Source organism: Typha angustifolia, chromosome 5, assembly GCF_048772165.1.
Source record: "Typha angustifolia cultivar Huaian chromosome 5, ASM4877216v1, whole genome shotgun sequence".
In the NCBI taxonomy this organism is placed as follows: domain Eukaryota; kingdom Viridiplantae; phylum Streptophyta; class Magnoliopsida; order Poales; family Typhaceae; genus Typha; species Typha angustifolia.
This window is the reverse complement of record NC_133243.1, coordinates 7,898,001-7,913,614: the sequence shown is the minus strand read 5'-3', so window position 1 is coordinate 7,913,614 and position 15,614 is coordinate 7,898,001. Positions and strand designations below refer to the sequence as shown.

Below are 15,614 nucleotides of genomic sequence, written 5' to 3'. Positions count from 1 at the left end.
CTTTCCCAATCACTTCCAACAGGAAGTAAATCAAAAGGCAGCCAAAAGCAGAGAACATTAGAAGAAGAAAATAAAAATTGAAGTCCCCATCAACATCATGGAGTCTACGGTGATTAGTGCGCTTGGGTCTCTCTCCCTCTCTCTTTATTGAAAAAGGACAAAGAAGAGACTTGTGGGTTTTTGTTTGCTTGATGATGGTTAGAGATTGGTGGTGGTGGGCCACAATGAAATCTAATTCGTAACCTCATTAAAGAGAGAAGATGTGGGTTTGGCGATGGTGAGCTGGAGGCCGAACAAACTAAAACAACCCACATCCACTTTTCTGTCTGCCACTGAGATTCGGATCTAGCGTGGGGAGTTTGGGATTTGGGATTAAAAAAAAGTTGGATTTGATTGCCTTTGCAGTAAGTGAAGTTACATGAAGTAACTTCCTAGGATCCCCTCCACACTCCTCTGACCATGATATGATTATGCTCTTCTGCTTGCAGGTAGTATAATTAAATGGATAAAGGATGCATGATTGAGATGCACATGGTGTTTTCTAAAAGCAACAAGCATGCACGAGCATGATGCATGTGGATGATGCTTCCAAAGCTTTGGAGACAAGCTTCATTCGCATGAGCACCTACATGGCATGTGACCTTACTTGGAAGTCTTAATATGTTTACAGGGGCTATATTTTTAGCTGCTACTTTGTGGGTCATTTTTAATCTCCTTGTCTTAGACCGTTAGATTGATGAAATCTGTAGACTAACTCAAGACGCTTCGTTTTTGAAATCCGTCTGAGCCCATTCTTCCCTTCGTTTCTTTGTCGCGCCTTCAGACCTAAACACTTTGTTTTCAATATAGTGTTATCTATTATAAGCTAAGTGCGAGGCTTATTTTAAAGAGTTGTTGTTGTATCCCTTCATTTTTCTATCTATTAGGTTACTAATGAATTGCTCGGCATATTTTCTCTTAATTTTTTTTAAAACAAAAACAATGGAGTTAGATGGAATTATCTTAGTCTGTTCTTTTTATGCAACGAATTTTATGAGCAAATTTGAAAGCAAAAAAGAAATTCTACAGTGCAACTATGAGGGTATGAGTTGCTTGAGGAGTTAATGGGCTAACATTAGATATGGGCTAAAACTATGGTGCTTTATTCATTTAAGCCCTCAATAGTTGTTAAAATGGGATAAGCCCGTAGAAGCTTACAAATACCTTTATTTTGGGCTCAGCATTGCAATTGGGCCACTAACCATTTTGGTGGAGTTTTTCTTATATAATATGTTTATTGCGGTTTAGGCCCTGAATTTTCGCTATTTTATATTTTTGACCTTTGTTTGATTCAGTAAATAATATTAAAAAAAGTAGGAGTGATTCACGGTGTTTTCCTTTGGTTAAATTTCAAATCGGCCCCTGTGGGTATACCTAATATTTTATTATATGTGAACTTTTATTTATATCGTTTTGCTCACTATGATTTAGATAAATATAAAATTATTAACTTTTCTATCCAAACTTAACGTCATAAATTACTAATATAAATCTTTTACCCATAATTTCAAGATAATTGAAATTTTTTAAAAATTGAAGAATAGAATGTGATGAATAAATTTAATAAAAATAGAAGGACATTTTTAATATTAATTGTACTAGGAAAATCTCCTCGGATTATTTTTTCTATTAAGTTTAGATTTTAAAAATAATAATAGTTTATAATTTTTTGTAAAATATTTATGACAGGAGTGGAAAATAGTGCAAATAGGGAGTAAATAGTAAAATGTAGATAATGTAGGGTACAGAATGAAAAAATCTCTTTAAAAATAAACAAAAGAAGATAAATAAGAGTTTTTGACTAAACTAGTCTCTTCCAATTTTTATTTAATCAAATTAAATTACAAAAAATATATATAATAATCTTTGATTAAAGTTTAATTAGATCTATGAGCATCATAATTTATGCTCAGTGAAATAAAATACTCAATTTAATATTAAGTTTAAAATAGGATCTATTTTGATAAATAAAATTGGCATAATTAATACTCTGACACATACGAGAGGGCTGTGTTGAGATCCAACAGCGTGTCAGGATTCGGTGGAGACTGGATCCCATCCAGAGGTAGATGCATTGAAAATTATTAGTTATCACGAATAACCACAGGAACTAATTAATTACCATGATTAAGGAGGGACCATCATCATGCATACATGTTATCATATCATATTAATAATGTTTGGATTGGTGGGCCTCTCCGTACAGTCGTATTAGTTCACAACTAGATAGAACAAAAATTACTTCAGAGAAAATGGCTTACAATTGTATAGTATTTTTCATGTAACGTTAACAAAAAATATATATAAATTACTATAATAAATCTATGATATTACTAATCTAATTATGATAGTTAGATAATAATTAAGATTTTGAGACATGTAGTTTTAGATAGGAGGTGAAGGTTTATTTAAAATATGAGTAGGAGATTTATAAGTGTATTATAAAAAAATTAACCAAAATGATATGGATAAAAATTCTAACGGCAGTTTAATTTTAGACATAACCAACCTTCAGTGGGCAATTTAAAATTTACCCTCTTTTTTATGAGAAGAAAAATGTGAGATGGAAATTTTAAGTTTTAACCCAATCCATCTCTTGCAATACTCTCCTTCTCTCTCTCTCTCTCTCTCTCTCTCTCTCTCTCTCTCTCTCTCTCTCCATGGCTTCCAGCCATCACCACCACCAGCACCACCCACTGACCCACCATCTCCTCCCCAGAAAGCTCGTAACTTGGATCCTCTACGCCCTCATCCCCTTAGCCCTCCTCCACTACTACCTCTTCCTCCTCCCCACCAACCAAACCCCCTCTCCCGATCACCTCCGCCAAACCCCCACCTCCTCCAACTCTTCTTCTTCTTCTTCTTCTTCCTTCCTCCTCCTCCTCTTCCCCCCAAAACCACCGAAACCCCCATCCAACAACGCGGCGGCGGTGCGACTACTCAGACGGGCGGTGGCTCCGCGACGACAGAGCTCCGCTGTACACCGGCATGAGCTGCGCCACCATCAAGAGCAACCAGAACTGCATGGCCAACGGCCGCCCCGACTCCGGGTACCTCCACTGGCGGTGGCAACCCAGCCAATGCGATCTCCCGCGATTCGACCCTTCGTCCTTCCTCTCCCAGATCCGAAACAAACACCTCGCCTTCGTCGGCGACTCCATGGCGCGCAACCAGCTCGAGTCCCTCCTCTGCCTCCTCGCCACCGCCTCCTCGCCCGCGCTCGTCTACCGCGACGGCGAGGACAACAAGTTCCGGCGGTGGTCGTTCCAATCCCACAACGCGACCGTCTCCGTCTTCTGGTCGCCGTTCCTCGTGAAGGCGATCGAGAAGTCGGAGGAATTAGGGGTCAAACACAACCGCGTGTACTTAGACTCATTCGACGAGCGTTGGACATCGGAGCTGGATCACATCGACATCGTAATCTTCTCCTTCGGGCATTGGTTCCTCAACCCGGGCATCTACCACGAAAACAACCTAACCCTCGGCTGCCATTACTGCCCTGAATTCAACTACACCGAGATCGGATTCTTCGGCGTCTTCCGCAAGGCGCTCAAGAACGTCCTCAACGAAGTCAGGCGCCAATCCGGGCCGAGATCGGAGAAGCTGGTCGCGGTGACGACGTTCTCGCCGGCGCATTTCGATGGGGAGTGGGACAAGTTAGGGGCTTGTCCGAATAAAGAGCCGTATAAGGAAGGGGATAAGGAGGTGGAGTACATGGATAAGGAGATGAGGAGAATAGCAGTGGAAGAGGTGGCCATAGCGGCAAACGAGGTTGGTCGGAACGGCGTGAGATTTGAAGCTGTGGATGTGACGAAATTGGCGACGATGAGGGCTGATGGGCATCCAGGGCCATACATGTACAAGGATCCCTTCGCTGCTGGGGTGAAGGACAGGGTTCAGAACGACTGCGTTCATTGGTGCCTGCCAGGTCCCATCGATACTTTTAATCAGATTTTGCTCCATCTGATCAAGAGATAGAATAGATTATTAAATTTTCTATTCTTCTTCTTCTTCTTCTTTATTTATTTATCATTGATAGTGTTGGATAATGCATTAGCTTCGTGGCTTTGCCTGGGCCCAGATTATTTACGACCATTAGCACTCTAATCTTCTACACGATCTATTTGTTTTCAAATGTGTTAAAGATTTCCATGGAGTGATATGGGGTTTATTTTGTTTTTTTAATCATTGCAATGTGACAATGGTAGAGTTGGTGGTTGGGAAAGAGACTAAAATTTGTAGCTTTGGACCACAGGATATAATTTTATAATTTGGTCCAGCACTGAGATTTAGCTGTCCTTCCACTGGAATGAACAATGAACGAGGGTGGAATTAGGTGGGGAGACACCGAAGCCTAGTCTCATTTCAAGTCATCTGCGGTACCTTTGGAGCGGGACTTTTTAACTGCCACAATTTTTTTTAATTATTTATGAGCCCGAAAGCTAGATATGAATTAGACAAACAGTCAATTCTTCCGAGATACAAAGACATTTTATGCCTCATCGAGTTTTTAGCTGTCTAGTCTAAGCTTCAAGCCATATATGTCGCTAAACAATTGCTTCGAACCAAACGTCGTCGAGACCTGTTTCAAGCCGTTGCGTTGCCAAACTGTTTTTCCAAACTAACTGCACTGCCAGGCCATCAATCGAATCAAGCTAAGCTAGCAAACCACCAATCACCAAATAATTTCTCCATAATATTAGTTGGAGTTAGAGTTGAACTCATGACCTTGTCGGACATGAGCAAGGTACCTATCAACTCTACTAGAGTTGGTTGGTTAACTACTTTGATTCATTCAACGAAAATTTTAAGGGTGTAAAACGTAAATTTTAGAAGGTAAATGTAGGGCCTAAATTATAATTTTAGCCTAGAAAAGTTATCAAATTATTGGATTGATTAAAATAAAAAATTTACCTTGTAATTCTTTTTACGTGATTAAATCACTCAAAAAAAAAATTTTGAATTTAAATTTGGTTTTCCTACTCTTTGTTTCTATACGTCAGAATAGAAAAGGTTTGGTGCGAAATAAGACGCATCTTTCATGGCAAGAAGAATTAATCCACACATTTTAATAAATTCCCCCACGCTATCTTAGTTTTTGTTAGGTGCATACGGTTGAATTTAAAAAATAAAATAAAAGATACTTGACGTCTTTTCTTAATATTAATTCGATGTTTTCCATGGAGGTTGATCTAAATGAGGCTGATATTTCTTGACGTAATGCCTAAGTTTCAATTTTATGTAACGTTTTGTTATTTGTTCTGTTGTGATGTTAATATAAAAGACTAAGAAGACATATGAAACCCAAATATATTAGATTCTAGAAGAAAGCAAATCTCATACGAGAAAAAGGAGACTACGTTTATATTTCTCGCTCTTTTTTATTTTTATTTTTTTTATTTCTAAAGGAGGAGAGAAATTTATTAGAAATATTGTCAATTTTATTTTTGCTGGCTCGGAAAGTCTGAGTCGACTTTGAAAGGAGTCTAGCTGCAACCCTTAACAAACTCTATTTATAGATAAACCGGCCTGAAAGAGCAAGTTGTTGCCTGGTCGAGAGGAGGGGCAATCGCTCGCATATATTATCATTCTCACCCAATGAATTAGATATTTATCATTTAATTCTTGTATTTTATTTTTAGTGACTTAAAATTAAATATCATGTCATTAGTTTTCTTACCAAATAATTACTAAGTTACACTATATATGTGAAATGATCGTAATACCATTGTAACGTATAAATTTTTCCAGGATGAAAGTAAAAAATAAAAGAGAACAAAATTTTAAAGTCAAATAAGACTTATTTTGGGTATTTTAAATTTTTGTTTATGTTAAAAAAAAAACTAAATTATCCTCTATTTCCTTGGTTGCTATTATGGTAAAATAATAAAGTGTTTTCCAGGTATCAAAATAAATGTAGAGCATCGAATCATAAATATCAGTATAGTAAGATATATATGATAATAAAAGTGAAATGTATGATATTTTCGGTAAGTTCTCTTAAAAAATTTAGTAAAAGGAAGCATAAAGAATTAAGGGTTGTGATCAACATCAAATGTGGAAGATCAAATCCCACTATTTGGAAGAATTTTGCAGGTCAAATGATCAGATTCGAACTTCAGAGATTGAAAGCACTCAATTGGGTCACCTGTAGTTGCTGTGGTTCAACAAGGAAAAATATGGCAAATGGCCTAAGTATGAAAGATTGGTCTAAAGTTGTAGGCCAACCTACCTCAACTATTAACAGATACAGGTTAGAAATGCAAACTTGGACTAAAACTTAAACCAATAATTAATTGAGAAGACTTTGTACCATTTTGTTGCATACAATCTTGTCTGATAATATACACTTTCTAGCTCAAAGTCATGTTAGGTAAACTGCTACTTGGGTGCTTCAACTACTTGTGTAGTTATCTGAACCTCCATTGTTCTCAAATTGAATGTTCCTACTCCCATCTTTCATGAGCACTACTGTCTCCAAGAACATGGTGACCTCTCCCTCTCCCTCTCTCTCTTCACCAAGATTGCAGTGCACTATGGAGTGGAATGTGATCCAGAATAAGATAAAATCCTCCTTGTTATTGCTGCTTCTCATCTCAGCAATCTTCCTTCTATCCATCTTGTATTCTTCCAATAGTTTCACTACTACAACCAAAGAATCCCACAGCCAAGGCCCTCTGTTGACAGACCTTGACATCAGTTTAATGCCAACAACACAAAGCCCATCTCAGAATTCAACTCCTGCTAGTAAGTGCATGCATGGATTCTGACTTAGTTAAGCATTTAACGTTGATGTTATAGTAGTAATGAGATGTTTGGATTTAGATGATGCAGTAGAGGAGCAATGTGATATTTCCATAGGAAAGTGGGTGAAGGAACCGAGAGGGCCGATTTACACCAACATGACATGCTCCACACTCCCAGATTTTAAGAACTGCCAAAAGTATGGGAAGGAACAGAGCTATCTGTATTGGAGATGGAAGCCAGATGGGTGTGATTTGCCGAGGTTCGATCCCGAGAGGTTTCTCGGGGTCGTTCGGGGGAAGAAACTGGCGTTTATCGGCGACTCACTTGCTCGGAATCAGATGGAGTCGTTGCTATGTCTTCTATCTCAGGTGATGCTCCTATAGTAAACTGAAAAGGATCATTAATGCTAGTCATGCATATTAATAGATCATTTCAAACATGGGCATACTGATTAAATAGTTATACTCGTTTACTGATGTAGCAGATAAAAATGTCATTGTCTTCTTATTTCAATGTTATACTCTTTGTTCATATTTATGGAGAGGCAAAGAGAGTGTTGTACCATTTGGATCAATTTTTTTGTCTTCTTATTTGTAACACACACTTAGATTACAACAGTACTATTATTAGTTTATGTTCATTATTCTGACATTTATGATTCAGCATCCTAACTATAGACTACTGAAACTGGATACAGGCAGAGACTCCAATAGACATATACAAGGATTCTGCTGATAGATACAGGACATGGTATTTTCCATCCCATAATTTCACTCTCATGGTCATGTGGACAGAATTCTATGTACAAGGAGTACAAAGGATCATAAACGGAACAGCTTCAGCCTCATTTGACATACACTTGGACAAGATCAACAATAACTGGGCCTCACAACTTCCTAGCATAAACTATGCAATCATATCAGGGGGCAATTGGTTCTTCAGAACAAATTACCTGTATGAAGGTGGAGAAATCATAGGCTGTGTGAATTGCAGAGAAGAAAACTTGACAGACTTTGGCATCCCCTACGCCGTCAAAAGAGTCGTTAATAAAGCTCTCGAGAGCATAAATGAATGTAAAGAGTGCGACGGGCTAGTGACATTCTTGAGGACTTATACGCCGTCGCATTTCGAGAATGGTTCATGGTTCAATGGAGGATATTGCAATAAGACACAACCTCTGGATGAGAATGAACTGAATTTGTATAGTATTGATTGGGAGCTGAGGAAAATTCAGCTAGAAGAGATAAAGAGTGTTAAAGAAGAGAATGGCAGCAAGAAGTTTGAGCTGTTGGATGTCACCAAGGCTATGATGCTAAGAGCTGATGGGCATCCAGGTGCAAATTATGACAAGAGATGGGTGAGGAATGCTAATGACTGCCTGCATTGGTGCTTGCCTGGACCTGTTGATATGTGGAATGATCTACTACTGCAACTTCTTACAAGGAATCAACCATCCCAGTGATCTACTTCAGATTTTTTTTTTTTCCTCTCTTTCTTGTGAGACATCACATGTGTAAGGTTCTTAAAGAACACCATAAATGCAGTTGTGTTTGTTATCATTCACAAAATAATTCCAACAGTATGCTCAAAATTTACTCTCTACTTTTACCAAATCACACAATATAACTATATAAGAATAAGAGGTAAATTTTATCTACTATATCAGCAGCATTACTATGCACAGAAAACATTGTATACCTCCTTAAAAAGATGGCCCAGGACATAAACAATAACACTAGATCGGCCAACATAATAATAAAGGATGGAGGTTGCAGTAGCTAGAAGTTGATGAGTCTTTAATGAGAGCAGCAGGATATTGGAGCCCACACTAAGAAAAATCACTACATATACAATGCTCACTTTGGTTAAGTTCCTATACTATCAGCTCCTAGCTCCTCTATTCTTATCACTTGTTAGTTTCCTTGACATATAGATGGCCTCTAAGATTGAAGTGGAAGTGGAGGTGAAGTCATCTGCAGACAAGTTCTGGGGAGCCATAAGTGACTCCAAAGATCTCTTCCCCAAGATCTTCCCCGAGCAATACAAGAGCATTGAGATCATCGAGGGCGACGGCAAGAGCCCCGGTTCGATAAGGCTCATCAAGTATGCCGAGGGTAAGAAACTCTATAATTCCTGATCAAACAATAGTTATCAGGATTTTCTTATCCAGACTTCAAAGATGGGCCTAAGAGATTAATCACATCCTTCAGTTTTATGTAGCATCGAAAACATCTTGAAATTTTTGCAGGTGCTCCAATTGTCACATTCTCAAAGGAGAAGCTCGAAGCAGCCGACGAAGAGAACAAGCTTGTAGTATATAGTGTGATAGATGGGGAGCTTGCAAACTTCTACAAGACCTTCAAAGCCACATTGCAGGTGGTATCTAACGGTGAAGGTTGCACTGTAAAGTGGTCACTGGAATTTGAGAAGGCAAGTGACGAAGTTCCTGAGCCAGACATCATCAAGGAGACTGCAGTCAAGACCTTCACTGATCTAGATGTCTACCTGCTCAAGAACTAGAGTTTGAGATGAAGTGGATCAGTTGAAATAAAAGTATTCTCTTTTATGAGAACAGCTGGATCCTGTTGCCTCTGTTTTGCTGTCTAAGAATAATAAGTAAGTCACTTGCATCTTTGTGATTTAGATATATAAACACAAAGATTGGACTCCACAACAATGGAACTAGCATCATACGGAACAAAAATAATAAGAACAAGATCTGATAAATAAGACCCAGATAAAAGAGATCAGAGTCTCTCTCTCTCTCTCTCTCTCTCTCTCTTTTTCTCAACCATAAAAAGGAAGAAGAAAAACGAAAAGAAAGCATTTAATATGGGAGTCATATGACAGCATAAAAAGGAAAAGACTAAACAAGATTCTGCAGGTAGTGTATATTAGAGGAAATTTTAGCCTCTTGAGCGTATGATTCAGTTGAAGGCTTGAAGTACATATATCAAAACAGAGTTCCTATGATACTGATATTCTCAACTACCAAACTTTTGTGATAAGTATGTCTGAACTATTTAAGACAATCTGACAATCGTTTCCTATAACCAAATTGAATGTCTTCTAGATGAGCAACTGAATTTAATGCTACTTAACTGTCTCCTAAGAATAATGACCACTCAGCAAACTCTTTGACATGCACATATTTTCGATCTATACTCAGCAAAACTACAAGAAAGCAAAAATATTATATACACCTAAAGAGGTAAGGCCATAGGAAAATTTATTGGTTAAAATGGAGAACCATTTATGTTAGAAAATAACTGATGAGGGTTATTATACTCCTTTCACTATTAGATGCATCATTTGGAATCCAGCTCATAGACTTGTAGATGTTACTAAAAGAAAAAGGATGAATCAGCAGTTCTCTCTACATGCAAGATTATAATTCCTGTAAGTAATTTCAAAATTTGTATGAAGAATAAATAATGAAAAAGAAAAATGGAAAGAAAAATAAACATTCAATTTCTATAGGCAAAAAATAGATGATCTCATCCAAGCAAAATGAAGAACATAACAACAGTAAGGAATGTTTCGCGTCAGATAATGAAGCAGATAAGGCTTCGCTGCAGTTTGATCTATACATTTCAGATGCAACATGTTCATTAATTATCAAAGACAGATCATTTCATTGCCTCTGCTAAGAATCCTAGAGTAAACACAAAATATTAGTTGGGGCAGCGTGACTAACGGGAAATACCCACATTCAAGAACATCATATGTAGTTCTTTCAATACGAGTAACCTGATCTATCTACTCCTGGATGCAGCAGTTGCAAATTTACATATCCCAGGACCATCTGCACCACTTGCTTGAGCCTGATGCATTCTCGGGCAACACGTCAGGACATCAAATTGTGTTAGGCATCACTAAGAGATCCTTGGGGTGCTTCATTTAAAGCATACAAATTTCCTTCCGCAAAGGATATTCCTGCAGTTACAATATAAAATGGTTATAATCACAACTTTAGGAAAAACAATGCTGGACAATTCATACTGCAGTTGTTGAGTAATGTCTTATCAACCTTTAGACAAAAGTTTGATTTGCCATTTGTGTACTTTGTAAAAGCAACACATTTTAGAGAAAATAACTGTGGTTGCAACCACAACAATTTTTAGTACAATAGAGAATAAAAAATAACAACAAATGAAAAACCGGAAAAAAACAGGCTGGCATAGTAGTAGATAGAATCATGAAGAGAATTGATTTGAATGAGAGAAGTGTTAAAACAAAAACTTTCAATAAGCAAGATAGTACTGAAAATTTCAGATCTCCTACAAACTAGATGACAAATAAACCTAGTAATCGAATTTGTGATTAATATCAATAGTATCATTCAGCAGTGTATTTTCTCGTAACAGCTGTGTTACTTTAGCTTTTGATGTGGCAGTTGTGGACATTGTGCACTGTTGTGCTGTTTTTCTTTGTAGTTGTTGCATGGGATTGCTGTAGGGGTTGTTATATTGTTGGGTTGCAATTCTATCAGTTGATAGGGCTGGGAGTATTTCTTATTTTATTTCGTAATGAAACTGAGCTCATAGGCTTTTGCTCCAAAAAAAAAAAATAAAAAAAAATCATACAGCAGTGTAAAAATGTAATATAACAGTTAAATGCAACAATCACTTGCTAAAAGAGAATGTAGCTTAAGCTCATGGTTTAGATGATTTTCATGAGGAAGGAGCATATTTACTCACAAAAGTGAACATCCACGACGTGACTTCTTTTTCTTCTTTTCCTTCTGCTTTTGTGGAGGTTGGATAACTACCTTAATAGCAGCATCAAATACAGCTTTGACGTTCTGCAGATTTATAACACATTTGTAAGTCGTAGTATGGACATGCAGCTGAGTGCAAACTTGAGCTTTGAACATCAGAAATTTAAGATTGAAAAATAGTACGGAACATTTTAGAACATTAGGTATGTTTCGGACTGCACAATTTATCTTTGTACTTATATCAATACTTAAAAAAATAAAAAATGATGATCACCATTATTTGAGAAAAAAATTACCTGCTGAGTTTTTGAGCTGCACTCTATGTAATATGCAGCACCAATATGCTTGCGTAATTCCTCTCCCTGAGGAAAAGAAGTAAAGAAAAATTATGGAACAACGAAACATCGATGCGCTTCTGAAGAATCGCATATTTAAGAAAAAGACTAGGTTCTCCAGCATGATGTGGTACCTGTGCAGTAGTAACAGATACCATTCCAGGATGATCCAATAAATAGTGCTTATCTTCGCGAAGATCTGGCACACCATTAGGCGCACGTTTATTTGACAATTAATGACAAGAGATGTGTGTAACTCTATATAATATATACATATATATGTACTGTAGAACAAAATGTTACACTATTTTTCCTGTATTAATTTGGGGTCTGTAGTCACTTCTCAAGCCAGTATTTGTTTCTAAAAGTGCCAATTTCTTAGTTCATATCTAAAGCAACATTATGCAAATCATTTCCATAACATGGGCAAAGGATAACTCATCTCTCTCTATGTTTTATGTTATTTAAACATTACGGTGTAAGAGTAAAACCCTTTGACTTACAGAAGATCTCTTGGCAGTGTTCGACCATACCTTCTATTTCTCTATCTCTCTAATCATTAATATATCTCACGCTGCTTTGGTTGAAAAGAATAGTATAAATGCATATACATGTAATATTCAATAAAAGTTCATATTCCTAATGTAGATATCTATGTATCATGATTGACTACTATTCCATAGCATTTATTTATTTATTTATTAAGAAGCATCTATTAGTAAGCCAGGAAAGAAGTGAAAGAATATCTGACAAAAGGTGCCTAAGAAGTAGTTAGAAAGTGAGACAACAAATTGAATTGGCTCAAATGAACAATTGTCATTGAAGGATCATCAATCCAGAAAAAGGAAAACCACAAGAACTGCAACATTAATAAAAGCATGAGACAAGTGATGCAAACTAGTATGACATTCTAAGCTTATATCTGAAGCAATCAACAGGATTATATGGTCCCGGTCAAATAAAATTGTCTAACAGAATCAGCACTGAAAGTAAAACTGCATTATTTGGTCTTGCCAGCAGCAGATTGAATTACCATTCATACTGCCACAGAGGCATAACATCTTCCCCATTTCTCAATAAAGAAAAACAGAAACATGATCTCCAATCAACACATATAGGGATATTCCTTGGACTAGGAGACAACATGGGTAGCACTTAAATAATGAGGTTTTGTGTGGATTGTCCCAATCAATCAGTACAGTAGATTGCAAGCGACACAGCTGTAAGACAACCAGCTAGCATAACAGAATTTAAACCCACAAACTACCGAGAGAAGAAGGACATCATATATATTCAGTAGAGTTAAAAAATTCTTCTCACTTACCCAATTTAGTGCCTACCAACACTATGGGGACTCCGGGGGCATAGTGCTGCAGCTCAGGTATCCACTGACAAGAGAAGATCAAAAACACAGAAAAGATGAAGTACATCAATTTAAGAAATAAGCACAAAGATATAAAATCAAAATCCATGATCATACATGTACCTTTTTCAGAATATTTTCATAACTTGCGCGACTCACAAGCGAGAAAGCCAGCACAAAAACATCTGCCCCTCGATAGCTCAATGGCCTCAATCTATTATAATCCTCCTGCCCTGTTTAAAAGTAAAACCTCATTAAAAGAAAAGACCAAAAGTACAGTGCGGGATCACAAACTGCCCATTTTGCACTTTGTCTACATAACCACCAATTAACTGAAACATAAATTCAAACATCTTACCGGCGGTATCCCAGAGGCCCAAATTGACCGTGGTTCCATCCACAACCACATTTGCGCTAAAGTTATCAAACACAGTTGGTATATAGTCCTATAGAAGATTAAAGACAACAATACCAAAAGCCAAGAAGCCAAATCAATAACGAAAAAACAACTAAAATCCACGAAAAAACTAGGAGGAAAAACAAAGATCAGATTTTTTCCAAGAAAAGGAAGGTGTTTTACAGTTGGGAATTTGTTGCTGGTGTAGCAGATAAGCATGCAAGTCTTCCCAACAGCGCCATCTCCCACAGTCACGCATTTGATGAACCTTGAAGCGCTTGATGCCATTTTTTCTTACAGCCCAAGAAAGAGAGCGAGGAAAGAAGAGGAAAGAGAAAGGAGGAGAGGACACAGAGAAAGGAGCAACTGTTTGCCTGTGTTTCTTTGCTTTTCTAAAAGGTATGGAGAGCTATATCACATGATTCTCACTACCAGTAGCTTTACTCGACCCTCCCTTTAACTAAACCAGTACAAGGAGAAAGGAGAGATCTTTCTCCGTATTCACTGCTGCTTGCTTGCATTTGGCATCACAGGAAAAGAGTAAAAAAAAAACCAAAAAAACTTTAAAAATAAAGAGTTGTTTGGTACCAAGTTTTGGATAGGAATGGATATTTGTGTCGAGTTGTAAGAAGTCTTTGAGTGTGAAAGATATAAATGCAAGTGGTGGGTAATTAAATAACATGAAGATGGCTTCTACTGTAAGCATATCTTGGAGACCAAATAGCTGTCCTTCCTTGACATCTAGTTATTGGTGGAGGTGAGTGAGAAGTAGGTGGAGGTTGGAGTGGAGGTGGTGGTTTAATACACCCTTGAGAATATAATAGCCATCATAAGATATTTCCAACAAAATTAATGCATGAAGTGGATTACCTATTATTTTCATATAAATATTTTAGAGGTAGGGAGATCAGTGTATCATATAATCGGGTCCTATTAGCTCATGATGATATTTTGCCATTTAATCATTGCTTGTCTTGTTCGTAAAGGCTTCCTTTTTGCCATTCATGAAAGGTGATAGTTTTTACTTATTTATCTTGCAATTGAGGGGGAAAAAGAATAACTTCAAAATTTTGGACATTTCTATAAAGTGCACTGGAACTATCCAACAAAACTCAACCACCAGGGATGAATCCAAGTCTCCATGGATGCATTACCTGTTACTGTTGATAGCTCTAGTATAGTAGTACTGGAGCTTTAGTCTCCACCACCTCCTTGGCCTCTTATGGGCTGCATTGCCTCTGTGAGTTGGGATACCCTGCAGTACAAAACTTTACAGTCTCACCACCTCTATGTAATTGATGGGCTTCAATTCTTTGTGTGTTGGGAGACCCCCCCCCCCACCTCTCCCCCTAGTACAGCACCACCATCTAGTCTTCACCTCTTAGGCCATTTACTAGTGTGGGCCTTATAGCATACACTTGCAAATATTGCAAAACAATTCATACAATTTCATCTTCTATGAGCTGTTTCCTTCCTTTTTTTGGGTAAGTATAGATAATAAAATAGTGGATGTATCTCCCAGAAAAATCCAAAAGAAACTAAGGACAGAGCCTGCGATACCCTTTGCTTGTTTTGTGATCAGATGTGTATGGCCCAAAGAAAACTATGGGTGACTTCCCTAATGAAGTTACATTATGATGCCTTTACTTAGCCCAATGTGAGAGCTCTCCTTTTAATTAATTAGCAATAAACTGGTTGGCCGTACTAAAGGAATTATTTATAAATCCATTTAGGCTCATTAATGCAGGTCTTTTTCCTTGTTATGTATAAATGTTTTGGTTTATTGTATGTTTTCGTAAAACAAAAGCTATGCTCACTAATGACCATAGGGGAGAGAGTAGGAAAAAAGAGTATGATGACTCATATGCTGATGCTTACATAGCAAGTATCATTTGGAAAAGAAAGTATACCATCTCTCTAGCACTTGTAGGTTTTCTATCTCTCTCTCTCTCTCTCTCTCTCTCTCTCCTGGAAAAATTATGAGATCCCAGAACTTCACTAAGAGTCCCAAGG

At 37.4% G+C, this 15,614-nt stretch overlaps 3 protein-coding genes and 1 pseudogene across 4 annotated transcripts; 3 read left to right on the top strand and 1 right to left on the bottom strand.

The window, feature by feature from the left end:
- Positions 1 to 2,560: 2,560 nt before the first annotated feature.
- Positions 2,561 to 4,224, top strand: LOC140760162 (xyloglucan O-acetyltransferase 1-like; annotated as a pseudogene).
- Positions 4,225 to 6,491: 2,267 nt separating this feature from the next.
- Positions 6,492 to 8,388, top strand: LOC140760209 (xyloglucan O-acetyltransferase 3-like). Of its 2 annotated transcripts, none has more exons than XM_073097066.1 (3): positions 6,492 to 6,786; positions 6,874 to 7,154; positions 7,484 to 8,388. In XM_073097066.1, exons 1-3 carry the CDS (start codon positions 6,501 to 6,503, stop codon positions 8,246 to 8,248), a joined length of 1,332 nt encoding a protein of 443 aa, XP_072953167.1. In that variant the 5' UTR covers positions 6,492 to 6,500; the 3' UTR covers positions 8,249 to 8,388. The 2 variants fall into 2 exon arrangements, with proteins under 2 accessions (XP_072953167.1, XP_072953166.1); XM_073097065.1 differs by having other exon boundaries at positions 6,865 to 7,154.
- A 256-nt stretch (positions 8,389 to 8,644) lies between these two features.
- On the top strand, positions 8,645 to 9,418 carry LOC140760212 (MLP-like protein 423). Its single transcript, XM_073097071.1, has 2 exons — positions 8,645 to 8,900; positions 9,035 to 9,418. Exons 1-2 carry the CDS (start codon positions 8,720 to 8,722, stop codon positions 9,304 to 9,306), a joined length of 453 nt encoding a protein of 150 aa, XP_072953172.1. The 5' UTR covers positions 8,645 to 8,719; the 3' UTR covers positions 9,307 to 9,418.
- An 896-nt stretch (positions 9,419 to 10,314) lies between these two features.
- Positions 10,315 to 14,863, bottom strand: LOC140760211 (rac-like GTP-binding protein 3). Its single transcript, XM_073097070.1, has 8 exons — positions 13,785 to 14,863; positions 13,563 to 13,650; positions 13,328 to 13,437; positions 13,166 to 13,229; positions 11,976 to 12,040; positions 11,803 to 11,868; positions 11,487 to 11,590; positions 10,315 to 10,722 (listed from the first exon to the last, which is right to left on the bottom strand). The coding sequence occupies exons 1-8, from the start codon at positions 13,887 to 13,889 to the stop codon at positions 10,683 to 10,685; spliced, it is 642 nt and encodes a 213-aa protein (XP_072953171.1). The 5' UTR covers positions 13,890 to 14,863; the 3' UTR covers positions 10,315 to 10,682.
- Between the last annotated feature and the right edge of the window lie 751 nt (positions 14,864 to 15,614).